The sequence below is a fragment of the Lepidochelys kempii genome, chromosome 17 (genome assembly GCF_965140285.1).
Source record: "Lepidochelys kempii isolate rLepKem1 chromosome 17, rLepKem1.hap1, whole genome shotgun sequence".
In the NCBI taxonomy this organism is placed as follows: Eukaryota; Metazoa; Chordata; order Testudines; family Cheloniidae; genus Lepidochelys; species Lepidochelys kempii.
Window position 1 is genome coordinate 23172625 of NC_136396.1, and position 17660 is coordinate 23190284.

The 17660-nt window shown below is 51.7% G+C and overlaps 1 protein-coding gene across 15 annotated transcripts in view; it reads right to left on the minus strand.

Annotated features, from left to right (window-relative positions):
- Window positions 1-17660, minus strand: part of TSPOAP1 (TSPO associated protein 1) — a 231743-nt gene that overhangs the window by 84998 nt on the left and 129085 nt on the right. For all 15 annotated transcript variants that reach the window (XR_012155490.2, XR_012155492.2, XR_012155491.2 and 12 more), the window contains 2 exons: window positions 12759-12868; window positions 11705-11814 (listed from right to left, as the gene is read on the minus strand). Coding sequence is in view for 12 of the 15 variants with exons in the window: in XM_073316132.2 (XP_073172233.2) it covers window positions 11705-11814; window positions 12759-12868 (220 nt within the window). In the remaining 3 variants the exon portion in view is untranslated. The remainder of the gene's footprint in view (window positions 1-11704; window positions 11815-12758; window positions 12869-17660) is intronic.

A 17660-nucleotide genomic window follows, 5' to 3' on the forward strand; every position in this document is an offset into this window, starting at 1 on the left:
GTGGTCTTTCTAAATGGCTTAGTCCTCTCTATGTAGAATGCCAGCACACATCTCATATCCAGTGAGTAGAGCCTCTGTTTCTCCCTGCTAGAGTGCGGCTTAGGCTAGAAGACCGGGATAAAAATGTCCTGGCTACTATGAAATTGAGAGACCACATTAGGGAGGAAAGATGGGTGTGGCCGGAGCCATATCGTGTTCTTGAAAAAGCCCATATACAGTGGTTCAGAGGTGAGGACTCTTCTGGCTGAGGTGATGGCCATGAGAAAAGCCACCTTCAAATAAAGATAGAGCAAAAAGCACATTGCCAGTGGCTCGAATGGGGGGTCCTGTCAGCCTTGTCAATACCAAATTAAGGTCCCAAAGGGGCAGAGGCTGGAGTACTTGTTAGTAGAGTTGTTTCAAACCCTTCGAGAAATGGTTGCAATTAGGTTTGAAAACACTGACTGGCCGTTCACTCCACGGTGAAATGCAGAGATCACAGCTAAATGAACCCTTATGGATGACTTTGTCAATCCCTCCTGCTTTAAATAAAGCAGCTAGTCCAGAATGAGGGGCAGTGAGGATTCTGTAGGTGAAACGCCTTTCTGCGCTGACCAGATCGAGAACCTCTTCCATTTAGTCAGATAGGCGGTTCTCGTCTGCTACCCAAGAGCACCTCCTGTACCGGAGGTGAACAAGACTGTTCCTCCTGGTTCAGCCATGGAGGTTCCATGCTGCCAGGGGAGGCACTCAAGGTTCAGGTAGAGTAGGTGGCTGTGGCCCCAAGAGATCAAGTCTAGGTTGATTGGTGTGTCCACCGAGAGTTCCAGCAGGGTTAATCACGTTTTGTCCCTTCTGACCCTGAGCAGAACTTTATGTATAAGAGGAGTGGGAGGGAACACGTAAAAGAGCCTCCCCTTCCAGGGAAGGAGAAAGGCATCTGTGAGCGAGCCCGGACTGTGCCCCAGGAAGGAGCAGAACTAAGGGCACTTCCTGTTGTGCCTCGTCATGACTAGGTCCACTGGGGAAACCCGCACTTGTGGGACAATAGCGTTTAAGACGTCTGGGTGAATGGATCACTCGTGATGGTTGGAAAAGGATCTGCTGAGGTGGTCTGCCAGCCTGTTCTGCGACCCTGGTATGTAGGAGGCTTCCAGGTGAATGGAGTGGGCTATACAAAAGTCCCATAGGCTCAACACTTCCTGGCAAAGGGTGGAGGAGCTGGCTCTCCCTTGCTTGTTTGTGTAAAACATTGTTGTGTTGTCTATGCGGACTGAGATGCACTTGCCTTCTAAGTGGGGTTGGAGCGCCTGGCAGGCTAAGCAAACCACCCTTAGCTCTATCACACTGATAGGTAAGATTCGCTGCCGCAGCTCATCTCTGATGAGTCTGTGACTAGGGACATTGAAGCAGTGGGCCACGAAAAGGGGACGCCTGGGTTCTGATCCAGCAACCACCAAAGGGCCGAAATCACCAGTGACAGAAGTGTGATCACCTTGTCCAGAGGTATCGATCCAGTATGGACACCGATGCCCACCATAATGGGAGGGGCCACAGACAGTCACGCGTGTTGCACCACACAGGTACAAGACGCCATGTGCCCCAGAAGCTTTGAGCAGTTTCCCGCTGTGGTGATGGGGAAATCTCTCAAACCGTTTATGAGAGATTCAATGGCTCTGAATCAGCTTTCTGGGAGGAAGGCTCTGTCCTGGATCGAGTCCAGAACTGCCCCTATGAACTCTATTCTCTGAACTGGCAAAAAAGTTGACTTTTGCATATTTATCAACAGCTCCAGATTCTGGAAGGTTGACTGTATCTGCTCTACATGCGCCTTCACCTGATCTCTCAATCGACCTTAGATCAGCCAGTCATCCAGGTATGGGTATACTTTCACCCCTCTCCTCCTGAGAAAGGATGCCACAACTCCCATGCACTTCATGAACATCTGTTGGGCTGCCGACAGACCAAAGGATTGAACGGTGAACTGATAATGTTTCTGGTTTACCACGAATCAGAGGTACATCTTGTGACCTGGGAAGATGGCCATGTGAAAATACAGGTCCTTTAAGTCAAGGGTAGTGTACCAATCCCCTGGATCCAGGGAGGGGACAACAGAGGCCAGGGAGATCTTGTGGAACTTCAGCTTTTTCATGAATTTGTTGAGGTTTCACAGATCCAGGATGGGTCTGAGGTCACCATTGGCCTTCAGGATTAGGGTGAGTAAAACCCCTTGCCTCTTAACTCCAGAGGAACCTCCTCCACAGCTCCCGCCCTTAGGAGTGGCTACACCTCCTGGGCAAAAAGTCTCTCATGAGAAGGGTCCCTCAAGAGGGACGGGGAGGGAAACAACTGAACTGCAGGGTATATCCCACTTCCACCATGAGCAATACTCAACGGTCCAAGGTAATGCGGGTCCACGCTTGGCAGAAGAGGGACAACTGGTCAACAAACAGGGGAGATAAGATCCAGGCACTATCCTGGTATGCTGTCTGCAGGCACCCCCGAGAAGATCTGCTTCGGTTCCGTTGAGTGTCTTCTGGGAGCAGATGTGAGGGCCGATGAGAAGTGAGGTGTAGGCCTCCTCCTTCTTATTCCTCCTGTGTCTATACTCTTGCCTCTGCTGAGGATGCTGTGGAGGATAGAGATGGCCCATAGGTTGGGGTTTATAGTGTTTCTGAGCTGGGGCGTGGAGACCCAAGGATTTTAAAATAGCCCTTCAGTACTTTAGCCTATGGAGCTTAGCATCAGTCTGCTCCAAAAAAAGGGAGTTCCCTTCAAAGGGTAGGTACTGAATAGTCTGTTGGACTTCATAGGATAGTCCTGAGGACTGAAGCCAGGACCTCCACCTCATGACCACTGCTGAGGCATGAATCAGGTTGCCAAGTCCGCCATGTCCAAGGCAGCTTGGAGAGATGCTTTGATCACCACATTACCCTCCTCTACAAGGGCCAAGAATTTAGTCCGGGACTCCAAAGGTAAGAGTTCCTTAAATTTTGTCATGGCTGACCAGAAAACAAAATCATAATGGCCCAAGGGCTTGACGGTTGGCTATTCTCAGCTGGAGGCTCCGCGTTGAGTATACCTTTCTGCCCCGTAAGTCCAGCTTCTTGGCCTCTTTCGCATTAGGCGATGGCCCTTATTGCCCCCGTTTCTCCGTTTCATTAGCTGCCATGACAACCAGCAAGCCTGGTGGAGGGTGAGTATAAAGATCCTCATATCCCTTGGGGGGCACAAAATATTTCCTTTCCATCCACTTAGCTGTGGGCTGGAGGGAAGCAGGAGTCTGCCACAGAGTCTTTACGGGCAGCAAGATGACATCATTTAAAGGCAGGGCCACCCTTTAAAGGGCACTAATATGTCCATCAGGGCCATGGGCTGACTCAGAGATTTCCTCAGCCTGTATTCCCAAGTTCTGTGTGTTGCAATGTAGAAGCTCTTAATGAGCCCTATAGTCATCTTGCGTGGGCACCATGGTCATCCCCACCACTGCCTGGTCTGGGGAGGAGGACAATGAAGCTTGTACCAGAACTGGGCCTTCTACCACCTCTGTTGCCCTGTGTCCCGGTGCCAACCTCAGCAGGATGGATTAAACCCCTTTCAGATGGGGAAGGCAGAGGCGCTCTCACCTCCAGTGGTGCCAAGAGCATCTGGAGTGGAAATCTTGAAACGGATGGATCACCCAAGGGTACACTGGCCACTGCACTGGCATTTACCATTGTGTCGATGACCATGCTATCAGTACGTGCCTTTGTGCCATAGCTGCTGGGTGTCTATGGTCAGCCTGGTACCTGCTCCTCTGGGAGGTGTACGATTCTGCCTCCAATTCACAGCCCAAGGACCCACTCCTGGGTGATCACAGTGGAGCAGTGCTGAGATGGGGACCAGTGCTGCGATAAGGAGTGTTGCTGTGACAAGGAGCAGCGCAGGGAGGGAGAGCTCAATGAATGGTGGTGCCGCACCATCATTGCTGGCTTGCCCTCTAGTGGCACCTGCTTCAACGTCAAGGCATCCCGCAGTGCTGGAGCTGTCATCAACAGTCCACAACCTGATGGGGATGGCGGTACTGGGAGAGCAAGGAGGCTCCTGGCCACCTCAATAGCCTCCAGCATCAATGGTAGAGCCAGGGCTGTATCACCTTGGTGGTTCTCTCTAGGCAGGGAGTCCACCGGTACCAGACTCAATGGTCCCCTTCCCATACCTCAGAGTGACCCGGGCACAGGCTCCACTCTTTCTGTGGCCTTATGTCTTGGGGTCAGAGCACCCCTGGTCTGACTTTATCTATCTCTTCTTCAGCACTGGTGATGGGGAGCGGTACCGGGAGGCCAGAGTTGGCACTGACTTCTTGCACATTGGAGAAACAATGCGAGACTGGGGACAGAGTCTTTCATTGGCGCCAGGGATGTGGAATCACTCTGTACCTCTCTCAGGGAGACCAGGGCACTTCCAACAGATACCAAGGTGCCTGGTGCCGATTCTGCCTGTGGCTCCGAGGAGGAATGAAGTGTTACCTCCATGAGTAGGAATCTAAGTCTATTGTCCCTCTCCTTTTTTGTCCTCAGCTTGAAGTTCTTATAGATCTGGCATCAATCTTGCATGTGGCCCTCTCCCAGGTACTTCAGACAAGTATCCTGCAGATCATTCACCAGCATCGGTTTGTGCCACCCTGCACACTATTTGAAACCCTGGGACCGAGGCATACCCCAGGAGCCCAAGTTGGCCTAGCCCCGCAGGATGGGGAGCACTTCTAACTACACTAGGCTACTTGACTATGTGCTAACTTATTCTAATTCTAACTATTTACAGAACAGAAGCCTACTGAAGAGTAGCACTGCTAACAATGTTCCAGTGATCCCCCAAATACGATAAGAAGGAACTGAGGGGCGGCGGGGTGGCATATTCCTATATACCACACCATGAAGGTGCCAATCCAGGGGGCACAAGAGCTGACCCTATGGATGCCACTGAGGGAAAAACTTTCCAGCGATGGTGAATGCGGCGCACCCCCACCTACACTGGAATGGACATGAGCTAGCACTCAACGAAGAACTAACTGAATCAGTTATTCCTTTAACACTGAAAAATTCTTTCAAATTGGCTTGCATTATGTGATAGACCCAGGCCAGTTGGGTACAGCAGAGGAGCCTTATTGGGATCCAGGAAGTGGGCGGCTAAAGGAACCCCCCCTCCCCCCCGCAGCCTAAGGGGTGGGTCCACAGGACCTGGGAAACCAAATAATTACGGGGGACAACTAATGAACAACAGGGACAGGAGTGCGGTCAAAGGTCAAACGAAGGGAACCGGACAGGGAAACCGAGCAGAGAACCCCGGACAGCGCCCACTGCTCCTCAAAGGCGTCAAAGGAGTCAGTGGACGCCACCCAGAGGAACTCTGCTCGGAGGCGTGAACGGACAGAGGATTGGAAATAGGCCCCACAGTCACAGGAGACTCCATTGGCCAACCTCCTCACCCTGGTTTTATAGATGGTCACTTTAGCCAGGGCCAGGAGGAGGTTGACCAGGAGGTCCCGCGACTTAGTGGGACCACGGACAGGGAGTGCATAGATAAGGAGGTGAGGGGAAAAGTGCAACCAAAACCTTAACAAAATATTCGTGAGGAGCCGGAATAGGGGCTGCAGCCTGGCGCACACCAGCTAGACGTGCACCAGGGTTTCCCTCACATCGCAAAAAGGGCAGGTGTCCGGGATTGGGGTGAACCGTGCCAAGTACACACCCTTGCTCACGGCCCCGTGAAGGAGCCGCCAACTGATATCCCCAGCGGGCCTCGGGACTAAGGTGGAATATAGGCTGGCCCACCAGGGCTCCTCACCTTCTAGAGGTGGCAAGAGGTCCCACCACTTTGTGTCAGGGCAGGACGTGAGGGTGAGGACGTGAAGGATGTGGAGCACGAGCGTGTAGAGATGTTTCCTTGGTGAGGTCTGGAACCGGACTGGCTGCAGCTCGCGTAGCCAGCTCACAGTGAAGGGGCGGGGGGGTCGGTCAGGTCCACGGGGCAGAGGCCCGATGAAAAGGTCCGGAGGGCCTGGAGTGGAGGGTGGGCAGGGCGCGCCCTCTCGTAGGACCCAGTCGAGGTAAACCCGAGCAGTGGGCGGCAAAGCGACCCTCACCTCCGGAAGTACGTGCAGGGGAGTACGAGGTCCGGAGAGCCCCATGCGCTGAGCGAGCGTCAGGGGATCCAGCCAGTCTCCCTGGTCGTAGTCCAGGAGGTCTCCGACTCTGGTGACTTCTGCCACGACCAACCTCTGGCACACGGAGGGGGACTCCGCCACCTGTACACGGAGCTGGGGGTTGTGTAGCAGGGGCTCCGCGAGGAGATCTTCCCCCACGGAGGCTGCCATGGACCTGGTCACTGTGAACAGTTTCCAGGTCCGGAGGAGGTCCTGGTAGAAGACTGGCAGCCCGGAGAGGTCTCGCGGAAGACCCCTTGGATGAAGAAAAAGGAGCTGCCGGTCATATCGGAGCCCTCGGAAGCGGTGCAGGAAGGCGTGCGCCAGTACGCTCCACGCCAGACTACCTGCACCATAAAGGAGCCTCTGCAGGGCCTGGAGAAAGAAGACATGGACTTGAGTGCGGAGACACTTCAGACCCTGCCCTCCCTCCTCCAGGGGTAGATGGAGAACGCCTGCAAAGACCCAGTACAGTCCTGACCAGAAGAACTCCAGAATCAGCGTCCGGAGGTTGGCCAGGAAATCCGGGGCCGGGACCAGGGTGTTGAGCCGGTACCAGAGCATGGACAGGATTAGTTGATTGAGCACCAGTGCCCGCCCTCAAAAGGACAGACACCAGAGTAGTCCTGTCCATCTCCGGAGCCGCTCTACCACCCTGCCCTCAACCCTGCCAGTTCTCCGGCGGAGATGGATGCGTGGCAGAAAGGTGAACGCCGAGATAGAGCAGCGGACCAGTGCTCCACCGGATGGCTTGAAGCGCGGGTGGGAGGGAGCTCGCCTGCCACCAGTCCCCTACCACCAAGGCAGAGCTCTTGACCCAGTTGACCCGGGCGGAGGAGGCTGCCGAGTAGACGCCCTGGCAAGCCTCCACCCGCGCCAAGTCACCCGGGTCCTGGACCACGAGGAGCACATCGTCGGCGTATGCCGACAGGACCAGCCGCAGCTCCGGCTCCCGTAGCGCCAACCCCGTCAACCTCCTGCAGAGGAGATAGAGGAAGGGCTCGATTGCCAGAGCGTACAGCTGGCCCAAGAGGGGGCACCCCTGCCGTACTCCTCGCCCGAAGCTGACTGCTTCGGTCAGGGTCCAGTTGAGCCTGACCAGACACTCTGCGGAGGCGTACAGCACCTGGAGAAAACCCACAAACTGGAGTCCAAAGCCAAACGCTCACAGAGTGCTCAGGAGATACCCGTGATCCACCCTGTCGAACGCCTTCTCCTGATCCAGGGACAGGAGGGCGAATGACAAACCGTCCCTACACCCGAGTTCCAAGAGGTCCCGGACCAGATATAGGTTGTCGAAGATGGTGCGGCCCAGGACGGTGGATCATGTCCGCCAGCACGGACACTAGCCACAGCGAGATGGCTTTCGCTACGACCTTGTAGTCCGTGCTGAGGAGTGAGACGGGACGCCAATTTCGTAAATCACAGAGGTCCACCTTCTTTGGCAATAAGGCGAGCATGGCTCGCCTGCACGAAAGAGGGAGGACCCCGCTCTGCAAACTAGGTGACTAGGTCTGGGCCAAGGACATCCCAGAACACGCGGTAGAACTGCACGGTCAGCCCGTCCATGCCCGGAGATTTATTGGTGGGCATGTGGCGAAGGGCTTCCGAGAACTCGGCCAGAGTGAGAGGCAGCTCTAGCCGGTCTCGGTCGCCCGTGCTGACTGTCGGGAGTTCGTCCCAGAGCACCCTGCAAGCTTAGGCGGCTGGATCCGTATGGATCTCCTGCAGGAAAACCATGGAGTACCCCCCCCCCGAAGGAAGGAGAGCACCTGGCACCTGCGGAGACCCATCCTACAGCCCCGAGTGTTAACGTTGTGATGGTGAGAGGTGCCATGAGGAGGGCTGGGGTGGGATCCTTGCCGGCAGGGACACTCGCGGTTCCCAACAGGCCCCGCAACAATCCGTGACCTACCCCGTAGGTAAGTAGGGAGTCACAGAAGAGGTGGACCAGCTGGTAGGCTGCGGCAGCCTGCTTCCTGGTCCTTTTACTCTCCCCCATGAGGGCCCTCATGGCCCAGAGGATTAGATGGAAATCCCCCCATCGCTGCAGGGCGAGCTGCACCTTATTACGGGAGCCCCAGACGTCCTCAAGAACTCCTGCAGCTCCTCTCGCAGCGTATGCGGGGCTGAGGTCACTACCCCCAGCTGTCCTCTGGAGGGACTGCTGACCCAGCCCCGTGGCCCACCGAAACGGGCAGGCAAGGGGCGGACCCCTGACATGGCACCCAATGGGCTGGCGCCACGCTGCCCTCCTCAAACCCTGGCTCAAGTGGGGGCGGCGGAGGGAAGGTAGCAGCCCCTAGTGAGTCGGGACTGGGGAATACAGAAGCCGCTCCCTGGCGGCTATCCTCTAGGAGCGAGGAGATGACGGCCCCAGAGGCGGCAACGATATCACGGGAGACTGAGGGGGCAGGGACGAGGTTGACATCAGGAGCAGGGCAGGGATCTAGAGTAGGGGCAAGGTAGGGGTCGGGTGCAGAGTCAGGGAGAGGGGCAAAAGCAGGATCCTGAGTCCCAGGAGCCAGGCCATTGGGAAATGGCCCCTCTCGATCCAGCTCAGGGAGCTGGGGGCGGGGTAGGGGGCCCTCTATGACGCTGGGCTCTGGCACCATGGCCAGCGTAGAAGCCACAGCATCTTCAGTTGGATCCCCGTCTGGGAAGGAGGTCGGTCGCCCCACGCCCACGAGGGGAAGCCCGTGGGGCTCAGGTCCCAGCCGCACGGCACCAGCGGCCGCCTCGGTGGGCTCAGCAGCCAACAGCAGGGTGCCACCCGCAGCCAGGTAGATGGAGGAGCCCAGGGAACCCTCAGGGGTGGGAGCAGAAACAGCGGTTAGGGGAAGGGAGCATGGAGAAGGCGGGGCCGGGGTGAAGTCGCTCAGATCGGGGCCCACTAGCAAAGGGTCGTCCTCCCCCCTGGGGTGACTGGGGTCAGACCCAGGGCCTCGATCTCCTCGTAAATGGAGGGGAGCTCTCCTTCCGCCACCCCGGAGGTCTCCCCGATAGTGCCCGAAGCGACGCTCGCCCCGGGGCTCACGGGGGTTCTGGATGGTAACGGGGCAGATGGGGCTCCATCGGGGGCCTTGGAGGGAGGGGACTCCAATGGAGGGACGGTACTGCCCTCCCGTGCTGCCACGTTTTCCCCAGCCGGCACCAGGGGATGGCACGCCCCCACGGGCAAGGCAGAGGGCTCGGCATCGGCGCCCCCCTTTCTGGTCTTCTGGGGGGCTTCCGCATCGGTGGAAAGAAGTGGAGCTCGAGCCCTCCGCTTGCCCCGCTTCCCCTGGACTAGAGCCCAGCCCTTCATGGTATCATCGGGGGGCTGGCTAACAGGGGTCGGGTCGGGGGACAAGGACGATGGCTCAGGGACCGTGGGAGGCAGCGGTGGGGCGGAATGAGAGAGGGAAGATTCCCCCTGGGGCGGGCCCTCTCCCATGCTCGGCGGTATCCCTGCCGCACCCTCCTCTAGGGACCCTGCCAGATTGCAGGCAGCAAAGGTGGGGCTCTCCCGCTTGTCTGGGTGTGCTGTGGGGAGCACCCCTGGGGCCCGAGTGGGAGCAGTGATGGACTGAGTAGCAGGAGGGGCGGCTCCCGGATGCCTCTCCGTGCTGGACCAAGGGGCAGTCCCCCTGGACGTGCCCCATCGCCCGGCAGAGGTAGCACCAGCCCCCCCCCACTCCCCCCCAAGGGGCTGTAGTTGGAGCAGTAGCAACAGAACCCAAGAGTGGGTGGGGGAGTCCAGCAGCTAGCCAGCAACCAGGTAGCAGAGAAGGGGGGTGGGTGGGGGGTGTTCGGCCCAGCCAGGGGAGATGGGGCAGTGGCAGCAAGGGCCCAAGGCCCAGGAGCAGCAGTCTCCCTCCTCCCTCCAGGCCAGTTGGGTACAGCAGAGGAGCAGAAGGCCGATATGCTGGCCACTGGATTAGCAGTTTTTTGTTCCCTGACTGACCAGAGCAGGGGCTGCTCCAGGCTAATGAGAACACCTGACTCCAATTAACCTGCAAAGAGTCAGGTGAGGCCATTAAGCTAATGTGACCACCTGACTCTAATTAAGGCCCCTCTGATACTATAAAAGGGCTCACTCCAGTTTGGCAGAGAGGAATCAGGGGAGAGGAAGTGTGGTAGAAGAGCTTGTTAATGAAGACACTAGTCATTGGTAAGGGAGCCCTAAGATAAGGGTGAAGAAGGGAGAAGCAGGAGAGCTGTGGGGAAGTGGCCCAGGGAAATGTAGCAACTCTGGCAGGAAAAGGTTGGCTGCCAACAGCTGCTACCATTAGGGTCCCTGGGCCAGAACTCGGAGTAGAGGGTGGGCCCAGGTTCCCCCTAACTCACCACTACAGAAACACCTCCTGGGAGGGGAAAACAGGCCCCTGTCAGGACACGAGACTAAACTGTTTTGGTATTGAGGCTGTAGGAGCAACAGAGACTGTGGGAGTTCTCTCACCAACCTCCTTGCTGGCTTATGATGAAAAGAGCTCAGTAGACTGTATCCCTGGCCCTAGAGAGAGGAGGGCTACATGGAGGGTTGCAGTGAGCCTCGGGAAGCTAGTGAAGCTAGCATAAACTGCCTGGAAGCACGGGACCCACAGGGACAAGGTCAGAGCTCTGCCACAATGAATATACAGAGGATATAAACCTGTCTAAAAGACCACTGACAAAGGGCAAATGTAAACACCAACATATTGACATGGAGGGGTCTAGGGGGAGCCACAATCATCAGCATTAGCATCACTCTTTGGTGTGATTTAGAAGAGGGAGCTCTCAGAACCCTGATGAAAAACACACAAGTAAGGATAAAAAAAACTTTAAAATGGAAATCAATTTTGTTTCGAGTCAACTGAAAATGTTTTGGTCGACCTGAAACTAATCAAAAACATGAAAAATAATAATTTCTAGTCAACTCAAAACATTTCTGGGATTCAAAACAATTTTTTTGAGTTTTCAATTCAATAAAAACAAAATTTAAATGTTGTTTTGGTTCAAATCCAACCGGCTTTTTCTGGATGCTTTGATTCAGCCCCTGAACTGTAGTTCTGTAGTACTGAATTAGTAATTGCTCAGCTCAATTCCTGAGTTCGTAGAGAATGCCAAACACCACAGGCGGTGTGGCTATGTCGTGCAACACCAGAGCTGTAACAAGTGTATTGGGAGCCCAGGATAAGTGCAAGGCAATGTCTTAAACCCTTGGCACCAGTGGGTGCATCATGGCATTACCAGCTGTCAACTCTTTGAGAGAAAAGTGTGATGCCTATTGTTAAGGAGTCAGAAAGAGTTCAGGTAAAACACTATGGGTGAAGTCCAGGCTCTAATGAAGCTAATGGCAAAACTCCAACTAACTTCAATGGGGCCAGGATTTCACCCTCGGGTCTTAATTCAACCCTGGCATAAATAAATGCCTTCCCCATGAAGTCATGAGAGCTGCACTCACTTATGCTGCTGCCCACTTTGACCTTATGATCTTTTGTTTCCTTATAGCTGTAAAAATCATTAAGTGCCTCTCTGTTTTTTCATGATGCCAGTCACATCTCGTTCCATCAAACCCACCTTCAAAGAAGCCATCCTCGTCCATGTCCCCATAGATGTAAATATACTCTCCAGCAGTCAGTGGGAGCTCTGACTCCGGGTTCTCATTAGGACCATCAAAAGGATTATAGCTGAAACACATGCAACAATAAAATGTACTTTGTACAGCAGCTTCCACTGGTCACACTACATCAGCTCACTGGTCAACTGAGGCTGGTATCCTGCCTCTGGGAGTAGCCAGTGCTTCCGAGGAAGGCCAAAGCATAGCTGCTTCCTGGATCCTTGGACCCAAACTTTTTGAGTCCATGGGCTCCCTACTAGCCCAGGGCTCAGATCTCGTGGTACACATTGGATCTATTCATGGTGAGCAAGTAATTGTCCCAGGCCATTTGCAGCTAAGAGGATGTTATGTCTTTAAAACTGTAGTTGCATATCCTGAACAGTAAATGGGTACATATGTTTCCCCATAACTACCTTGGGTATCAGAATTAACGTTTCACAATCATTATCAGAGCTGACCAGAAAATGGGGGTTTATTCCGTGGAAAATTTTGGATTTTTGCTGAAAAAAAATTGAAACCGAAACTTCAGCCAAAACCAGAAAGTTTTTGGTCAAAAACTGTACGTTTTAGTTTTGCAGCTGCAAACTTTTCAGCTTTGATGGTTCTTTGATGAAAATGTGACATTTTCCCCAGAAAGAAGGCACTTTCACAAAAAAATATGCATAACTAAAACCCCAATTTTCATAAACAAAACAGTTGAAAAGGAAAATTTTCAGCCAGCCCTGCTGGTTATACAACTTGTGAGTTTGCTACGTTTTGACATATGCAACTATTATTTTTGTTTGTATAGATCCTTAGCACTATGGGTATTCCCGAACTCTATCAGAGGCATGCACCATCTACTCCAGTATCTCGTCTCCAACAGTGGATAGTGCTAGATGCTCATAAAAAGGAGCAAGAAACCCCAAAGTGGACAATTATGGGATAGCCTGCTCCACAGATCAACCCTGTAGCCAAAAATCCCCTCAATTCTTCCTTCCCTTTACACCAAGGCCCTTGTGTGTAGTTCAGTACCTGTAACGAGTTAGGAAGACCTGGAGTTTTGCAGGGCCTTGGTTCTCTGACTCTGGAATCAAAGAGATGCTATCAACATCCAGTTCTTCCATTTCACTTGCAGTGTCCACCTAAGAAACACAAAAATAAGGAGAGAGAGGCTACAGCTTTGACTAAAGGAACAGTGGCAGAAAGATCACAACAGCAGTGAAGCAACAGAAATCTTATTTCTGAGCTGGTGTATACAGTCTGATTACACCAGCAGTATACTGCACAGAGAAGCAGAGAATGGTTAAACTATCTGCAGGAACTGCTCTGGGAAGCTAGAATTGGTAACAGATGCACATTCTTGGCTCCAGGACATAAAAATACATCTAGTAGTCAGAGGACTAAATCTACAGTCCAAGGTCGATATGAAAGAAGTGGTGAGAGGGCACCTCTAGAGAGGTCAAGGCACAAGTCCCTGGTAAGAAGCCTGAAACCTCTGCCATCCCCAGCAACTGGGAAAGTGCCATCCCTGGACCCTGCTCCATCTTTTGTAGCCACCTCTGTATATTAAGGGTGAAATCCTGGCCCTATTTAAGTGTATAGGAGTTTTGCCACTGTCTTCACCTATTGAGCATCTTATGTCTGCCCACATCTAAAGGCCCCTCCCCCCAGCCTAAGGGGAGGAGCTACCAAAACCAGAGCCCAGATGAGTTCAGGGGACAAATAATGAAAAACGGATGGGAGTGAGACCAAATGGTCAAAATCAGGGAGCCAGAGAGGCCCAGACAGAGCCCACTGCTGCTTGAAGGCATCCACGGAGCCCATGGACGCAGCACAGTGGAACTCTGCCCAGATGAGGATTGAAGGGAGAAGCAGAAATAGACCCCACAGTCACAGAGCACCTCCCCATCCAGCGTTCTCCTCCTGGTACAGTGGACAGCCACCTTGGCCAGTGCCAGGAGGAGTTTGACGAGGAGGTCTCAAAACTTCGTGGAAACACAGATGGGGTGTGCGTAGATCGGGAGGTGCAAGGAAAAGGGCAGCCAGAACCTGAGGAGAAGGTTCTGGAGGTGCCGGAAAAGGGGCTGCAACCTGGCACACTCGAGGTACATGTATACCAGGGTCTCCCTCATGCCGCAAAAAGGGCAGGTGTCAGCGACGGGGTGAACCGCACTAAGTACATGCCTATGCTCACAGCTCCATGAAGAACCTGTCAACTAATATCCCTGGCCTTGGAACCAAGGTGGAATACAGACTGGCCCACTGTTTTCAATTGAGCCAACATTTCATTCTCAGTCTATTCTACTTGTGTAGCCCCCTGCCTGCTGGAAGGGTGAAGGAGCTTTCTCTTTTCTTCTCTCCTCTTGAGAATCTCCTGGATGTTGCAAGTGGGGCAGGTCCCGCCTGTTCTACCCCCCTGGCCTCCTGGAAGCACTGAGGAGTGGTGGGGAGAAATCTCTAGCACTCTACCCCTCCCCAATCTCCGTTTCTTCTGTCATTGTCTGTACCACACCCATCATCACAGTGTCTAGGTCTTCCTGTGCCTACACCTGGATCTGCTCAGAGATTTCCCAGACAGCAGGAGCATGAAGCTGACATGAATCTTGATAGTTTCATGGCTGCCCACAGTATTTGAATAGCAGCAGTGAAACTCACCAGCATTGTGTTAATTTCACTCTACAGCTACAGGGCAAATCTGCAAAGGCACTGCAGCTGTCTAACTGCAGACTCAGTACGACAGCTGTGTAGTGGTTGCATTCACTACATATTTAGAAGTAAAATGAATGTAACCATGTTGCCTAAAATACTTTTACTAAAAGCTTGAATTCTGCAGAAATTGGTGCCATAAGCGGCTGTGCTCTGCAGTGGAAATTCACCACTCACCACCAAGCAGGAGACTTTTCAAGCCCTTTTTAGGTCCTTGCTTACTGCATGATACTCTTGTGTACTGTCGCCACCTCTGAGCCTCACTTTCTCCATATGAGCTCTCTATTCCTAATGTTTTTCTCCCAAATGCTTCATAAATATAGTGCTGAAATAATAGGGCTGAGGGTCTGCACTAAAGTGCTTTAGTAACAACAATATGTAGCAGTTGAGGCCTGTACAAACCTATTTCCAACATGAATGGTTAATAAATTTATATCTCAATAGGCAAATTCAATAATTACTTAATGTATACAAAAAGAAAAAGAGTACTTGTGGCACCTTATAGACTAACCAATTTATTTGAGCATAAGCTTTCGTGAGCTACAGCTCACTTCATCGGATGCATACTGTGGAAAATACAGAAGATGTTTTTATACACACAAACCATGAAAAAATGGGTGTTTATCACTACAAAAGGTTTTCTCTCCCCCCACCCCACTCTCCTGCTGGTAATAGCTTATCTAAAGTGATCACTCTCCTTACAGTGTGTATGATAATCAAGGTGGGCCATTTCCAGCACAAATCCAGGGTTTAACAAGAACGTCTGAGGAACACTGGGGGGGCGGGGGGAGGAATAAACAAGGGGAAATTGGTTACTTTTTATAATGAAGTTATAATGAAGTTATAAAGTTTATAAAGTTTATAATGAAGTTACATTACTCTGAAACCTGTCATTATAAAAAGTAACCTATTTCCTCTTGTTTATCCCCCCCCCCCCCCCCCACTGTTCCTCAGACGTTCTTGTTAAACCCTGGATTTGTGCTGGAAATGGCCCACCTTGATTATCATACACACTGTAAGGAGAGTGATCAATTTAGGTAAGCTATTACCAGCAGGAGAGTGGGGTGGGGGGAGAAAACCTGGATCTGTGCTGGAAATGGCCCATCTTGATTATCATACACATTGTAAGGAGAGTGATCACTTTAGATAAGCTATTACCAACAGGACAGTGGGTTTGGGGGGAGAGAAAACCTTTTCTAGTGATAAACACCCATTTTTTCATGGTCTGTGTGTATAAAAACATCTTCTGTATTTTCTACAGTATGCATCCGATGAAGTGAGCTGTAGCTCACAAAAGCTTATGCTCAAATAAATTGGTTAGTCTCTAAGGTGCCACAAGTACTCCTTTTCTTTTTGTGAATACAGACTAACACGGCTGTTACTCTGAAACCTGTCATTAATGTATACAACTGCACAATACAGTTTCCCAGATTAGAAGAAACTCTAATTAATACTAATTAAATAACAAATCAATATATTGTTTTAAGTGATTACCACAGTCTCTTAAGTGAACATTCTGAGGGTTTTTCAATCCTTTCTATGAAGCACTTTGTCTCTGTGAGTGACAGAAATGTCCAGCCGTCAGATCTACCAATTCAGGCACCAATCTCTGCAAACACTATGCCCGTGCTGAATTTTACATATAAATTTAAACTCCCTTGAACGCGGGTGTTAGGTGTTTGCAGACTGGGGCCTAAGCTGTGCTTTAAGAAAAAAAGGTAGAATCCTAAAGCCCCTACTACTGGGAGCCTCTTCCACTTTCATTTGAAATCAGCTTCCCTCTCCCCAGAAAACACTTCCTCTACCCCCATTCTCTATTCATATACTCTGAGAATTTCCTACTTGACTCCCTCTGGTCTGTGCGGCTGGTAGCAGATGTCAAATACAAAGAGCAGCGTTTCTTCTTCTCTGCTCCTACAGATAGTAAAGAGTAAATCGATCACTGGGAGCAATGATTTATCCCTGTAATAGGGATACACGCCTAACTCCCAGCTGATCAAGCAAAAGTTAACAGCCCACAGATGGGAAGGATGGGCTCTGCTCTGGAGAGCTTGTCTGAGATGCTCACAGTAGAGGGAGAGCCCTGCAGATGGGCTTGCTATGTAGCAGGTATAAAAAGGATAACCTGTGTCCTTTCTCTTATGCATAGGGTGAGCCACAGTGGTGGGCTAGGTTTAGAGGCCGGGCCTTCCTGTGTCTGGCATTGGCTGACGAGAAATCCAGCCTTGTGTTTTTACTCTGAGCCCTGAATGCCCCATACCCCCACCTCCCCACAGGACTTGACATGAGGACAGATATTTGGCATGCCTATGAACTCTTTGGGCTGCAGCTGGAGGAAATCCTGGCAGTGGTGTGAGCCTTAAAGGGGCAGGACATTTTTCTTTGTTCTATTTGCCTACTAGCCTTTATTGGGGATATCCGGCACTTTACCTGGCTCCTGCCTGCTATATGGCCACCTGAGACTTTGATGAGCCCCAGAGAAAAGGTGACAATCTGGCACCTGGCCATGGTCCCACTACCTCTGCTTTCAGAAGGCTTTGAGAATCACCTGAGCAAAGGAGAAATCTCTAAAAGTTTAAGTAAAAACAGTTCAGCTCTTCTCAAATACAAGGAAAACAAAACATGTGAACACAAGTGAAAAGGCTGCACTGCTCCCATTACAAATTATTGCAGACTGGTGTTGAACAGCCAAAGCTTGAAAGTTGCAAGTAGGCAGGGAAACAGCCTTCACTAAGGAGCAATGCACAGTCTACCATGAACTGCGATCTCTGTCAATCTGGGATTTCTTGTAAGCCAGAAGAGCTTTTAAGCCCTGCAGACTGAAGGTCCTTCTCATCTTTCTTTTGAAAGCCATCTTTCTGAGATTACACAGTCACTATTTTTCAGATAACACATGTTGTGAAACTCTTTTCTACAGCCTTAGGTACACATGTGCGTATGTCAGACAGAATGCACCCAAACCACTTGGAGTGCTGCCAGCTCTTGCAATTTTATCACAAGTCTCGCAATATTTCATGTTTTTCTTGAAGCTTCAGCTCCTGGAGTCAGGTGATTTAATGAGAATCTCAGCTTTCACTGAAAAAAGTAAGATCCTAGCCCTTGTGATTTCAGAGAAGATCTTGAAAATGTGAAATGAGTGCAGCCTAAAGGCTAAAAATACTGGAGACAAAAAAAAACAACAAAATTCTCATGATTTTTATGCCAATCTCATGTTTTTTAAGGCTTAAT